Here is a 15,119-nt window from a genome sequence, read left to right as displayed (position 1 = left end):
TGTGTGTAGATCTTTTCCTCTTGGGAGGAGTTGGCGATCGTCTAGACCGCCGTCTTCGTGGAGCCACATCTTCAGAAGAACTTAAAGTTTCATTACTTTCTTGCTCTTTGGATTCCTCCTCTTGCATTGGAGAGAGTCTTCTTTTGGGGGTCTCTTCAAGAGGCCTCCTAAGCTCTCTCTCCTCTTGGAGAGGAAGGGTAATCCCATAATTGCGAAGTTGTTAACTTCGGCTTGCAAAGCAGAGTTGCATATAGCTTGCTGCAACCTAGTAACAAGATAATTGACAAATATGGGAGCATCATCATTAGCACTTCATGTGCAAATCAAAGTTATCAATGTTCATTCTTCTCTCTTGGTTATTGTCAGCCATGTTAACAAAATTTGTGTACTTAGTGTATGCTTTGGCAATTCAAAACCTTAGTTGCCACTCCTCTTAGCGTTTGAAAATCGGCACTTAAGTATCTAGATTCTACACCCACGGCTCGAAGTGGTTAATTATAGAGAGTAGTGGAGTAGGTCTAATATTGCAAAATGCTAAGGGATAGCTCCTTTCGGACTTCTTATGTCAATAATGGTAAAGCCGTAGGCAAGTTTAAAAAGACCCCATTATTAAGTTCAAAGCTCCCGAGGTGTGCACCATATCCCACATAGTGGGTTCAACAAAATCGATAATAGATCCCAGTCCCACTTACCCTAATATAATTAACAAAATCAACCATTTATAGGCTACTTAAGGACCTCTCTTCTTAAGCAAGAAAAGAGAAACCAAATGCTCTGATACCAATGTAATGGAAATGGCCTATTAACTTTAAGAGTAGCGGAAATTAGAGAAGGTACTTTTGTGAAATTACTTTGTGAGCATAGAGGGCGAGCTTAATTGATGGTAGCAACATAAACATAGCATTTAGTTAACTTGGCATGAACAATACATTTGCAAGATAGAGAGTTTTAGAGAACATGACAACAATTGAGGACCGGATTTATGTGGAGCCGGTCCTCCCTCCAATAGGCATTTGTATTATAGTTTCTCCCATCAAGAGAGACTTGGTACAATACAATCTTTGTGTTCCTTTTGACCTAGGTGATGCAATGAAGATGGAAAGCTTCATGCATCACGAGCATGACATAAACTTTGTAGAAAGCATTAACTATCCCAAGAGGAAGAAGAAACATTCCATAGGAGAAAAAATTAGTTCCTCACTTATCATCACTCTTCTTGCTAGCATACATAATAGCATAGTAATGAAGATGGAAAGCTTAAGCATTGAAGCATGCCTCTTGGTTGGATTTGCATTCCATAGCCAAGAGTGTTGGTGTAGGCTCTCAACCTCTCTACTTGCTTGGAGAAGGAGAGGGAGTTCTTGCACTTTGCACTACACACAATGAGAGTGTGTGTGGGAGAGTATACACCTCAAGCAACCCCTTAGCTTGCTTTGGTCGATCCCCCCTTGTAGCTCATGCTTGAAGCTCATTGTCACAAATTGTTGACGTGTCAAAGTCCTGAAGAATGGAGCCAACTTGCAGATCTCAGCCGAGGGGCCTAAACCCTAAGACGAAGAAGTAACAGAAGAAGAAGTCCTACCAACTTATGGGAACCCCGTCCCGCGGGGCCCCAATGACAGAAAGGAATTAAAATAAAGCAAGACTTGCGCAAAAACTAATGACGTGGCAGCTATACGGACGCTCCACGTTTTGCGCTGACTGCTGGCGTGGCAGTTGTACGGAATTCTGTGATTTACGCCGGTAGCTTTTTGGCATTACTTTTGGACCAAAAGCTTTTGAGTTTGAAGGCTTTTCATGCTTTTGGGACCTAGTGCCTTTAAATATGTGGCCATGGGCTCATTCTTGGGTATGCTTCCTGGAGATGGTGCAAAGTCTGGAGTACCGGCTTGTATTGTGTTCATGCAATATAAAGAAATCCCGAAAGGGGCGCCAAGGTTTGAGGCCAATACTCTTTGGGGTGGAATTCCGCCACTCTGTGTTGCGTTGTATCATGGTGACACTTATCCCCACTTTGTACCTTTATGGCATGATACCATTGATCAGCCTACCAGCCACCCATAGGAGTCGGTAGCACTCCTATCAGTTTCTTTGTTTGTACCCAGACTTGGTACTAGACTCATCATTGTAATCAGTTGGTCTCATAGGTCATTTTGGCCTTTTGTAGACGTTAATATATCATTTCATTTCATTTCTCTCTCTCTCTCTCTCTCTCTCTCTCTCTCTCTCTCTCTCTCTCTCTCTCTCTCTCTCTCTCTCTCTCAATTCAGTTGTTATTGAAGTGCTAAAAGTCTGTTCAGTCTGTTCTTTTCTATTGGCACGTGGTGCTTGTCTTGTGACAGTGGTATCAGAGCATCAGGCGTGTGCTTTTTTGAAAGCATACCGGTCCTACCAAAGAGCAGACAGAGCTACTGGAATTTCACTTGAAGTATCTTCGGGTCCCGACCTTGGACTTATTAGCCACTCTCACCCTTCATACATCGCGCATTGGGCGCGCTCCCGTATTCATTGCTCATGTCTTACAGGGCATACGCAATAAAGATCACTTGCAAGAGAAGGATCCAACATTTGTTTTGAGATGCTGCTTTTTCTGAGAGGGAGTGCCATGCAGATGTTGATCTCTATAGCCGCACACTCCAAGGACTTGGAAAGCTCACAAGAAAATTTTTGCCTGAAGTTATATGGCTTCTGATATCTTGCTTCGGAGTGCAACTTCTGGTAGAGTGGGGTATCCTGAAATGTTGGCCATGGAAACCCTTGCAGATTATATCTTGAAATTTCTCGACATCTCTCAGTAGGTGTCTCTTTTCGAGCTAAAAACCTTTGAGGTCCAGTGTGATTGCTATGTCTTTGGACTACCATCGCCGCCAGAGGAACGCCGTCTGTCCAAGAGCTTGTGGTCGGCTACGACCTTAGGCAGGAATCTTAACCCTAATTTTTGCTGCAAGTTTTAGGATGGAAAGTCAATCAACTTTTCTTGCTTGGCTTATTTCGAGATTGCTTTTTAAGTTCGAGTTCTGTTTGAGAACTTGTTTGGTGATCCTGTTTGGAATTTGTTTGAAATGGATGGTATCTGTTTTGAACGTGTCTTGGTACCGATTTGAAATGTTTGACTCTGATTTTAATACTGATTTCATTGATTGGTGATTTTTACTCCCGGGTGAAGTAGTGAGAAATGCTGTTTTGGTGTTGTTTAACCTCGGAATGACGCAGACGGGATGTCTGGGGAGCGTTTGGTTGTATGCTTGAAAAATATTGTCGTTGTGACTCCCGTCCCAGATCTGGATGGGTATGCGGAAGGAGTATTAAGAAGTCTGAGCAGTGGTTACTCTCAACACCTCCAAACGACGCAGACTGTGGTTTGGGGGGCGTTTGGTTGTAAAAGGCCTCTATATCTCTCGGCCCGGACCTTTTTAGGTTATGCTGGAGAAGTGATGAGGGAGTCGTTGAATATCTCCCGGCCCGGACCTTGTTAGGTTATGTGGGAGAAGTGTTCATCGGCGACTTTATGTTTCTATACCTTGTAACATGTATATGTGAGCATTTGTGTTGCATTGTGATGTGCCAACTACTAAATATTCCTAACTGAATGAGATTGCCTGGATATGTAATTTTAGTACATCAAGACACCCGTGGAAGATCAGTGCGGTCTGGGTGTGATGCCTAATTTTACTACGCTAGCATATCAAGAGTTCCGAACTGGACGAAAGGAGAAGCCAACTCCTTGATCAAAAGAGCCAAAAGGAGAAGCCAACTCCTTAACCAAAAAATTAGCAAACTGATTGTCCCTCGGAATGACCCTCGGAAATTTTTTAAAGCTAACTTGAGTTGTTTTGTAGGTATGCTGTATTCGTAGACGATCACTCTCTTTCAAGAAGGGGAGATGTCACAAACTGCTGACGTGTCAAAGCCCTGAAGAATGGAGCCAACTTGCAGATCCCACCCGAGGGGCTTTAACCCTAAGAAGAACAAGTAATAGAAGAAGAAGTCCTACCAACTTATGGGGACCCCGTCCGATGGGGCCCCAATGACATAAAGGAATTAAAATAAAGCAAGACTTGCGCAAAAACTAATGATGTGGCAGCTGTATGGACGCTCCGCGTTTTGTGCTGACTGCTGATGTGGCAGTTGTACGAAATTCCGTGATATACGCTGGCAGCTTTTTGGCATTGCTTTTGGACCAGAAGCTTTTGAGTTTGAAGGCTTTTCATGTAAACTGCTTTTAATATGAGGCCATGGGCTCATTCTCGGGCATGCTTTTGCACCAGAAGCTTTTGAATTTGAAGGCTTTTCATGTAAACTGCTTTTGGGACCTAGGGCCTTTAAATATTAGAGCATGGGCTCATTCTCAGGCATGCTTCCCAGAGAAGTTGCAAAGTCTCGAGTACCTGCTTGTACTGTGTTGATGCAATATAAAGAAATACCGAAAGGGACGCCAAGGTTTGGGGCCAATACTCTTTGGGGTGGAATTCCGCCACTCCGTGTCGCGTGTCGTCTCTCTCTCTCTCTCTCTCTCTCTCTCAGTTCAGTTGTTATTGAAGTGCTAAAAGTGTGTTCAATCAATTCTTTTCTATTGGCACGTGGTGCCCGTCTTGTGACACTCATTGGACCCCTCCAGGCCTAGCCAATCACAAGCAAGAGGCATATCAAGTAAGCATGCTAGTCTTGGGACAAGTGTCCCCCTTTCCCCTTTGAGAGAGAGGACTTGATAAATGCTAAAACAATTAGTTAAATCTACTTAATTATCACTGGACCCCTTGTGAAGCCAACCAATAGGCTTTGGACACTCCTTGAGGGTAACCCAGCTAGGGGCTTGACATGTGTTTCACTTGCCTCTTGACCAAGGGGTCTCCTTTGGGAGAGAGAGTGGTCAAGCAACCACCCCCCCTACTTGCATGGCTCGCCCCCTCTTTGTAGGGATAAGATTTGACTTTTCTGACACTTCAAGCACCTCAAGCTTGGGCTAGGTTCCCACCTCAAGCACAGCCCTAGCTCACCTAAGGTCAAAGGACTTTTAACACTAACTATTGGAGGTCTTCAATGAAGCTAACCCTAAGGTCTTTAAGCTCCATTGGTTAGCCTTGCTCTTTGACAGACCATCTCTCATTTGGGCCCCTTTACCATTGGCCCCGTGTTGAGATAGATCTGTAAGCACATGTCTATATCCTAACCCTTGTTCCCGTTTATTCTTCCACATTAAATGATCAGTTTAATATGAGAAAATCATTTGGGATGGTTAGATATTAGATTTTATGACATGGATAGAGCCGACACATGAGCTGGGCACGAAAATGGCTTTCTATAAAGAGCATCTTCTCGAACTCATAAGGGATGGGTTTGTGATTCGACCGAGCTATATAGGTACCCATCTATCTCATGGGTTACGTTGTGCCATTGATAAGATACGGTCATCTTCACACCAGCTTGAGATTGAGACTGGTGGATTCAGAAGGATACCAGTAGCTAGCAGGATATGCCGCCTATGCCATACAAAGCCAGAGACAGAGATGCATTATGTATCTCAGTGACAGTGTATTACGAGATACGGGGTTGATTCCATTGTCCATTCGGAGAGGGCTTTGGACCCTTCTCCAGAGGTGTCTTGGATTGTATCTACTTGAGTTACACAAACATAGAGATAGTTTACTAAGATCTTGAGAGAGACATTCCCAGTTACAGATTATTGATTTCTTCATACCAGACAGTGGACAGATAGAGGAGCAGCCACCACTGCAAAGCTCAGCTCATACTTACACCCGCGGTACTCTTATTGACCGAGCATTGGAGCTATGGAGATCTAGATGCCCTTGACCGAGGAGAGGAGATTCACAACATTGATGGAGACTACAATAGAGGATTCAAGCCATGCTATCTCGACATCCAGAGTACAAATGAGGATGGATTCATCACCATTTATGTCACCCTGGCACCCATTGTCTCAGTGGTCACACACACCCTACACAACTCTAGCTAGTAGCACTTCTAGATTCATTTTAGTATCTCTTTTTTTGTACCTCATTTTTGTGCTAATTTTTTCGATTTAATGCTTCTTTTAGTGCTAGGCTTCATTATGGCTGAGTCTGCCCTTGATCTCCAGAGTCATACAGAAACTCAGTACGCTGAACTTTGTGTTGATGTATGCTCATGTGTGTGTTGTGTTTAGTTCTACACGCACTATTGGGCACTGATGACGTTAGTGGGGATGTCGTGGTATTTAGTCAATGCTATGCATGATGGAGCTGATGGTTATATTGTCTTGTGGGTGACTACCATGGGTCTATACCTTGCGCTTTCCTTTAAGGGTGAATCTGGGCTTATGCTGGATTCATCTAGGTATATCTCTTTTTTTGTACCTAGACATGGTATCAGATTCACCAGTTTGTAACGGATTGGTCTCATGGGTCATTTTGGTCTTTGAAGACGTTAATATATCATTTCATTTCTCTCTCAAATACATTTTACTAGGTGCAGACTTGGATCCTCATTCTGAGGTGTGGGATGTACATTTGATTGTTGATTTTGGCTCTCGTTAGAGTGCGGCATTTTTTGCAGCAGCTCTCAGCTAGCAGTCATCTGGCTTTCTGATATTAAAGTCCTCAAGTTCTGATTTGGCAGGAGCCAGAAGGAGGAAGCTTTGAAATACAGAGCAATCAAAGCACAGGAAGTTAGTGACTTAGAAAAGGTAAGTTTCTTGTCTCGATGTTGCTTCCAAGAAAGAATGCTGTTCAACCGTAACTCTTTTTCAGGCTGCTAGTTTAAGTTAAAACTTGAAATCTTGCTGGTATGCAGGGAGTGGCAATAGAGGTGAAGACACTCCAGCAGAAGCGAGATGAGCTGGAGGCCCAATTAAAAGAGGTGTTTTTTGGCATTCTAGTTGCAAAATTTTATTTGCCAGAAATGATCCTATTCAACATTTTGGCTATTTGGAGAAACGTAGGTCAACATATCTCTTGCTGTGGCTCTTAAACGGCACCTTAATTTACAAGAAGAAAAAGAGAAGTTTGATGAAGCAAGCTCAGGAATCATGGCTCATCTGGCAGCCGAGGTATGTGCAGCCAAAAGTTTCTTTATGGATGGAATGTGAAAAATTTCACGTGCGCTATTGTACATTTCAGTGGAAGTCCGTGTCTGCAATACGTGAACGTGTTGATACTGTCCCTCTTTTTTGACCAAAACTTGATTCTTTTGGTAGCCCAGGAGGAGTTGTTAACAAGGTCAATCACGGGGCAGAATACAGAGGCGAATGTTTTGGGCACATGGGTCAGCTTCTTGAAAGACACCTGGGAGCTTCAGTCATCATGCACACAGCAGGAAGATAAGGATACCTTGTAAGTTTTGCAGACATAATCACCATTAAAGGTGATATTGTTGTTCTTGTTGTCGTCTCTCGTCTCTTTCACGTGCAACCTGTTGGCATAATTGCTGCATATCTACAATTACACAAGGAAAATTGTTGTATTTTTCATGTGCAACCTGTTGGCATAATTGCTGTATATCTACAATTATACACAAGGAAAATTTTGCATGAAGAGATCTTGATTTTGGAAGCATAATTTATGTGCTTGGAGTTTGCATGGGAAAAATATATATTTATAAAAGGAGACTCAAAATTTAGGTTGAAATTTGGGGTAACTTGTTTTGATGTTGGCATTATTCTTCTGCCACATACAAACTAATACAGTCCAAGGATGGATAAGAGCTATCCTTTAGTTCACAATCTATATGAAAGCAAGCATTTTTAACTTATTCAATTTTTTTCCCACTGGATGCATGAAAGTTTATTTACTAGCCCTGCTTTCTAGTTTTGTAGCTCTTCAATGTGCCTTGTTTTTTTGGTATTGTTAAGCGAGTCCTGAGTTGTGGCTTATTTGAGAAAAATGTATCAAATCTTTACATGTAGCTTCAGTTTCAAGGTGTAGGAATGTCTTATTTTCAAATTTAACATTCACTATTCAGAGTAAATGGTTGTGTCCTCACTTGTGTTTCTGTTGAACTGATATATTTAATTGCAGGGATGCTATGGGTGGTCTCAAGGAGCAATTTCTGCAGACACTACTTGTAAACTTGAAATATCTTCAAGTGAGCATAGATTTGCATAACAATTGTTCTTTGGAAACTATATCGCAATTTGTTGAAGTCTCAATAGTGCTATTGTCCGAAATTTAATTATACAGGATGAGCTTTCTTTGTTTCTTGGAGAAATGAAATCATGCAGTAAAAGCCTTGTAAGTGCAGCAGAAACAGAAAGTGGGACTGAGGTCGTGAAAGAGAGAAGAATGCTTGAACAAAGATATTTTGAAGTGGAGGGACAGGTATAAATAGCTTAAAACTTCATATGCTACACCTTTCCAAACTTTAAACAATTGGTCTGGGAAAAGTTTACCTTGTGAAGTTGATGTTAACCTATATCATACCAACTCTTTAGTCAAATTCTTGTTTGCAATTCAAGACATTTGTGTCAAAAGCTGTTTTTTTAGATATAATTTTTTGCTGCCGCCACACACACTTTCTTTTTTACTAGTATTGAATTACCAATGGGAAACCTCAAGCTGAGGAAAACCCATAGAGAATATTACAAACAGGAAATCAGAAACAGTCAAAAGTAGAGCTCGTAATGACTAGCGGGAAGCTCGTCCAAGTCATAGGCAACTTGAAGAGACTGTCGGAGAGATGTCTTGAAGAAGGGAATATACGCCACTTGAATCTGCTGAAACATGAGGAAATTACGTGCTCTCCACACTGTTCATAGCACCCAGAATCTAACCCAGCCGAAAAAGTAAGCAGTGGCGAGCGCGCGCGCGCACACACACACACACACACACACACACGTGTCGACAATAATACACACAAATGTTATGTGATCCACACGCAATGCGCAAGGCACACATTTAAAGCATACATGCAATGCATTGTATTTAAATTGAATGTCTTCTTTGAAAAAAAGTTTGTTTTCATTGAATATTGTGTTAGTTAATTTTGATAATTAATAAATATAGATTGTTAAAAACAACATAGTTGAAAGAACAACAGATAGAATCAAAAACATAATTGAAATGTTGAAACCACTAAACAACAAAACCAAAGTTGATACGTGATGCAGCTCATGGTTATAGTGTGTTGTGGATGACTACCATGGATCTAGAACCTGGCACTTCCCTTTATCTTGTCATGTGTTTGAAGTGGGTATAATGAGCATAGGGTTGCTTGTAAGTTTGGATCAAATGATATACTATATATCTATATTGTTATTTTTATTTGTATTAAACTTAGTTCTGTGGAAATCAAATATTTACCTATTATCTTATGTAGTGCATGTTTAAGTATATAAAGATCTTCACTGCATCAAAAGGGGTGCACCTGGAACCAGAGAACATTTTTTTGAGATATTTGAACTAAACTACAACACGCTTAAAAATTGCTTAGTATTTTCATACGTTCATGACTTCAATAATGTTTAATGGCATTGTAAAAACTATCAGACTAATAGACAAAAACACTGTTTAAGTGCTGATATTTGACGCCGTACATGTTCTGGTGAGAACTGCAGACACTTAAGTAAATGAAGCAAACTCATGATCACCTGATTGCATGCATAGAAACTTCAATCTCAACTTATGCTGAAATTCACAAGATACATGTGTGTGTGTGGTATCTCCGAAAATATAGCCACATTTTTTTACCAACTATTGTGAATGAGTATGCAGAAACATACAAGGTAATTGTGATTTCAGCTGCAAGATAGGTACATTTCTCACCAACTTCGGTGGTCTAATATAAATTTGAAAGATATATGGGTACCTACTAAAAGATAGTCACATTTTTACCCTAATGAGCAAGGCTTGGATTTTTCCAGCTTTGCATTGAGTGCATTGAGACTCTTTGTGTTGAACGCTAGTAGTAATAGTGATATATTCCACACGGTTCTGCGAGTTGAATCTCCACGGTGGCACATACGCTTATTTCAGGTGGTGAAATTGATTGGTTCGATTCCAGTCATGGGCTGCCATGATGTTATTAGTCAGTTTTTGGCCAGAAGTGTATTAATCATAATATCATGTTTTAGCTATGAAATTTGTATTTCTATGATAGATGCAGATTCTTGCATAATGCTATGACTATGCTTGTTTTGATAATTTAGATGATTTTTTGATACTATGAAATATAAGAGATACAAGGCTAATATTGATTACTGCTGTTTGGTTGGATTTGCTATAATGCAGAGGCTCGTCTTTTAAGTTTATGTTATGTTGTGATTTCAGATTGTAAGCATTTTACGAACGGTTGAAGTCCTAAAAGAGGAAGCAGATTCATTTGCAGCTCTAGAAACTGGGTAATCCTTTTTCTTTTTGATATTGATGTATCTAAGCATGTGTTTCATTGGCAAGCTATCGTCACGTTGTTGATTGAACTAAGATATTTGGATCTTAGTCCTTCTGCAAGGAGTTTCCTTCCTGTTGGAATTGTTGTACGCCTCATGTGTCTCTATACAGTGTTGAAACACACGTTAGTGCTGTGTAGAGGATTATTGCTAGTCTTTGTGGTTTGCTGTCCTGTTTCTACGAAAAATGCGTAGGGCTGCCTGTTTTATTGCTTTTGTTTCAAAAGGCTGATGTTAGTATATTCAAATGTTGATCTGTGTGTGAGGCATGACAGGGTTAAGTATGATGTTGGGGATAAAGTAGCAGAGGCTTTCGTTCTTATCGAGCAACTTCGAAAAGAGGTGGAGGCAGTTGAAAGGCCAGAAGTTTTATATCAAGGGGAGTCTGAATCAAAGACACCAAAATCTTCACCAAAAAGTAAGCCTTCTTTGCGGTGGGCCGACCCTGTTGCTCAATCAGAGAGAGAAGCAATGCAACCAGAGGACTTCTTTGAAGAAGAGTCTCGTCGGGAGATGCTAGAAAGAGGTGCCAATCCAGATAAAAGCAAGGGGAATAATGTTGATGTAGGTTCCCATGATGAAACGGAAGGCTGGGAATTCGATGAGATCGAGGAAGAGCTCAAGGGTTAGCTGACATCGAAAAGCCAAGAAGTCTTGTTTTGCGTAATGGACAGGTGCAAGGACTGCTTTTCAACTTTCGAGTAATCCTGGAGTGCAGTCGAGCATTGAAACAGAGTGTCAATACTCCATAAGACAGTGTTGTGTGTATAGTGGTGGGATTTAGCATATCAAATCTTATTATAAGAAGCGGCAGCAGCGACAACAAAGCTATTGATTACATACGTGCTGGTAGCAAGCTGGCTTTGAAGGCTCAACGAGTTGATTTGGTTTGCATCCGTAACTTGGCCTTGGGGCGTCTCTGTATCTAGGGGACGCAATGGTCATTCATGTGTGGAAGTCCTTAACTTTGGCTTAAAGCTTTGATTGCTCGTGTAAATATGCATCAGCTGTTGCTGAGCTGACCTCAAAAAAACGCTTCACACATGATAAGCAATCATTCAGCTGTTTAGTTTGAGGCTTATCACTTTTCTTTCCTGTGGGGAGGTACATGTGTGTTTCTTTCTTTGTTGTGGTCGGCAATTATCTTGGTTGGCTTTTTGGAAATGATGGAAGCACCGTTGGAAGCATCTGGAAACAAGAGCATGTCTTGTTCACTTTTGTTTAGAACTCTTTTCAAGGTGTATTAGAGTGATTATACACCTCTCAGAAGTCCATGGCTTTAGTATATGTTTGCTGTGGAAAGTGTCGAAGCCAGAGCCATGATGCTGTTTTTTTCATGGACGTTCAGCAAATCCTTAAAGCATTGGACTGCTAATCTGTAGCAAAATCATTGTCCCTTGACATGACTTTGTTCAATTGTTGGTGCCACGACAAGCGTCATGGCCATTGGATACGACAAAGAGCTCTCCTTGGTGCTCTCATTGAAGCCGCCCTGATAATGAATTGTATCGGTGTGATGCCAGTAGCACCATGGCCATTGGATGCGACAGAGAGCTCCCCTTGGTATTTCTCATTTGAAGTTGCCCTGATAATGAATCATATCTGTGTTACAAAAATGTGAACAATGCAATGAAATTGAATAACATGACATATTCTTGTTTCAGTATATTGAGCTGATTTTTTCCACGTTGTCTTAGTCCACAAATTGATGTTGTCTTAGTTCACAAGTTGATGAACATGTGAGTGGTCTTTTTGACAGCCATAGCAGCAGATTGTTTTTAAAACCATAGTCTTGCGCAATGTGTGAGAAAATTTGTGAATTTCAATCCATATAATTACAAAGTGGGGATGGAGGCGTTGTAAGAACTGATTTTGTTGACATGTATGAACACAAGTGACACAGCTTTGTAGGTTGCGTAATCGTGACGTTTCCTCAGAATTTGTCTACAATGTGCAATGCTGACTGTGCTGAGAAATTTGTTTCCTTCAGAGTTAGAGAGCGCTTGATTTTAGGAATTGCTTGTCTTTTGAAGTCCATGGCCATGGATATGAAACAAAAGCGTATGTTTTTAGCTTAAAAAGTATGACCACATCATTGGATTACTTGACATGCATACCTGGGCTGCCTTTAGTTCGTGAAAATCGATCTGCCAAGAATGCCGATTCATGAGACATATCAACAAGTGCATCCATATCGAGATAACCCGTATGCTTATCAATGTTTGCTTCTCTAACTCCCCACTCATGAAACAAACTACCTTCTGTATGAATTACGAATGGAAGGGAAAGGAAAATTCCGCTGGAATTATCAAAAGCACTGCATGGTCGCAGAGTTGGCGTTTTGCTACTATTAGGCAAATCTCCTAGTCCAACCAGGGTGGGTACCACACGTTGAATTATGTTGGGTGTTCAAATTTCAAAAGCTTCTTGCTTTCTCTTTTTGTTTTGAAAACATCATTTTTTAAAAAACCCGAGGTGCTATACCTGACTACAAGCATAAAATCTTTAAACTCTTGCGACTTCTGTTGTATGCTAACCCTCTTCGATCTATTTTGGGACCATTATGGATCTCCTTAGCTTTGCATGACTTGCTTTGTTGAGCCAGGATAATATGCAATCGTAGGGCATCTTGCTTTAGCACCCACAAAGCCGTCCTGACATCCTTGTATGCAATGTCCTCATGTACCAGTTCTTTACTATCATGGTGCAATGGCCCTCTGAATTTTGATTGGGCTATGTCTCATGACTATGGCAGACTTTCGGATTTGACTATTCACATTCCTTCCTTCCTCTATGTGCATGTGCTGTGTAGTACATGAGATTCCCGGATGGCGTGATTAACAAGGAAGCATAGAATAAATGACATGGCATGAAGAGTCTCTTTACTTCCTTGAGGAGAAATCTTGCTTCCGACCCCAGTAGTTAAAAGGGGCTTCTCTCTCTGTTAGCGTCCAAAAAGTAAGATGTAGTGCAATAATTGCAATTTGATCAAGCTTTGATCTCATCCCCCCCCCCCCCCCCCCCCCCCCCCCCCCCCCCCCCCCCCCACCCCCACCCCCCCCCGCCGAGAGAGCCCCAAAATAAAATCTTGTATAAGTCAAGTTGGCCTTTGAAGGACACTGATGTAATTTTTCTTTCTTGTTTCCTCTTCAGGCTACTAAAGTGTCAAAATGTTTTTGCATAGCCTTATCAACAAGTTTTCTCAGAGAATTGTAATTCTTTAATGTGCATGCATTTACTATGGGCTAGTTTTAGTGAGCCTTTAATACAATACAAGGCCAGCCATGCATCTTTGAAAGACCAATCAAGATAGTAGCTGATTTGATTGTGACCTTGTAAGCTCCATTTTTAGATTTTTGGGGTGTTTATTATAAGTACAATTGTAAATAAGCTGGACTGTTGTCACATCTCTCAACATTTTAATAATTTTTTTTAAAGCTAATGGTAAATAGTCATGGGGAGTTGGCCTAGTGGTAAATATGAGGAGCTTTAAGTGCGTTGGCTATGGTTCAACCCCTACGACATGTGGGTGTGGGGGTGTGGGTGCAATCCAGTAAAAGTAGTCGATGCTTCGCATTTGAATAAAAAAAGATATTGGTAAACATGATGGAATGCGGTCTAGATTGTTGGGGGCTAATCATTTTAATGATGTTAGAGCCGGATCTCATCGTGTATTTGTGATATTAGTAGCACTCTAATTGTGAAGTAACCACACTAATTTTTTTTTAGAAAAAGAGCTTCATTCTCATTGGTTAGATGAATTCCAACTCTTATAATCCTAAAAAAGGTAGACTATAGCATTATGTATCTTTGGATGTTTAGATTGCTCCTATGCTCTAGGATTTTCATTTGTGGAACTAAACTTTTTCTCGAACCTAAAATAAATTGAAGTGGAAGTCTTTTTACCAAAGAAGGCATCAAAATATGCAATCTTTCCAAATATTGGTACTAGAGCTTTTGAAGAAGCTTGAAGGATAGTCTCGAAAGAGGGGGCCCTCACCCAAGCTTTGCTTTGTGCGGTTGGGTTCATCTATACTCTGTGTATATTCAGGACACAATGGGCCAACAATCTAGGATACTCATTGGTAAAGGTATACAATGTGGCCTCTATAGAACACCATTGCACTGGTTATGGAGTCTTCAACAAGGACCATGCTCAATGCCTTGCACTTTTAAGAGCTATGTGTGGTTGTTTGTTACATACTCTACATGAAATACAAGGATCCAAGGCTTGGTTGTAAAATTTTCAAGGCAAAGAGCTTTCCTCCTAATACAAAACAAACATTCATAACCTAGATTTTATCGTCTTCCTTCATTTTGACTACATAGGCCCTCTTAACTTGCCACCCTATAGACATGGCATCATCATTTTTGGTGTTCAAGGGCCTTAACAAGGACAAAAATAGAGTAAACTCAAGACAATAGTTAAGTTAGCCCTAGTTTAGCTAACAAAGAGATCCTTTTTACCTTTGGGGGTGGTCACTTTTCAACATGCATATCATATCACGTGAGTTAACAGATGATGATAATTAACAGTGCAAAATGTATATTTTTATGTATGCAATAAAGCGGGGTGTGGGTTCGGGGAGGTCATTACGATAAAAAAACTGCATGTTGTGGAAATTAGGGTTGCAGGGAAACACATAGTTTGGAGAAGGTGAAGAAGCTCAAGGTACACAACAGACATTGTATTACTTAGTGCATAATAGAAAGATAAGTTAGTCGTAGAATGATGGGTGTA

General features: G+C 40.8%; 1 protein-coding gene across 1 annotated transcript in view; it reads left to right on the top strand.

Annotated features, from left to right (window-relative positions):
- LOC147417765 (centrosomal protein of 135 kDa-like protein) overlaps positions 1-11,459 on the top strand; it is a 71,957-nt gene extending 60,498 nt beyond the window's left edge. The window contains exons 10-17 of the mRNA XM_086506720.1: positions 6,616-6,682; positions 6,790-6,855; positions 6,938-7,045; positions 7,198-7,328; positions 8,013-8,079; positions 8,175-8,312; positions 10,260-10,330; positions 10,654-11,459. Of these exons, the coding sequence (XP_086362846.1) occupies positions 6,616-6,682; positions 6,790-6,855; positions 6,938-7,045; positions 7,198-7,328; positions 8,013-8,079; positions 8,175-8,312; positions 10,260-10,330; positions 10,654-11,008 (1,003 nt within the window). The 3' untranslated portion in view covers positions 11,009-11,459. The remainder of the gene's footprint in view (positions 1-6,615; positions 6,683-6,789; positions 6,856-6,937; positions 7,046-7,197; positions 7,329-8,012; positions 8,080-8,174; positions 8,313-10,259; positions 10,331-10,653) is intronic.
- The last annotated feature ends 3,660 nt before the right edge of the window (positions 11,460-15,119 follow it).

The sequence above is a fragment of the Adiantum capillus-veneris genome, chromosome 30 (assembly GCF_014529385.1).
Source record: "Adiantum capillus-veneris isolate H3 chromosome 30, ASM1452938v2, whole genome shotgun sequence".
Classification (NCBI taxonomy): Eukaryota; Viridiplantae; Streptophyta; class Polypodiopsida; order Polypodiales; family Pteridaceae; genus Adiantum; species Adiantum capillus-veneris.
The sequence above is the reverse complement of the archived record's forward strand: the minus strand, read 5'-3'. Positions and strand labels throughout refer to the sequence as shown.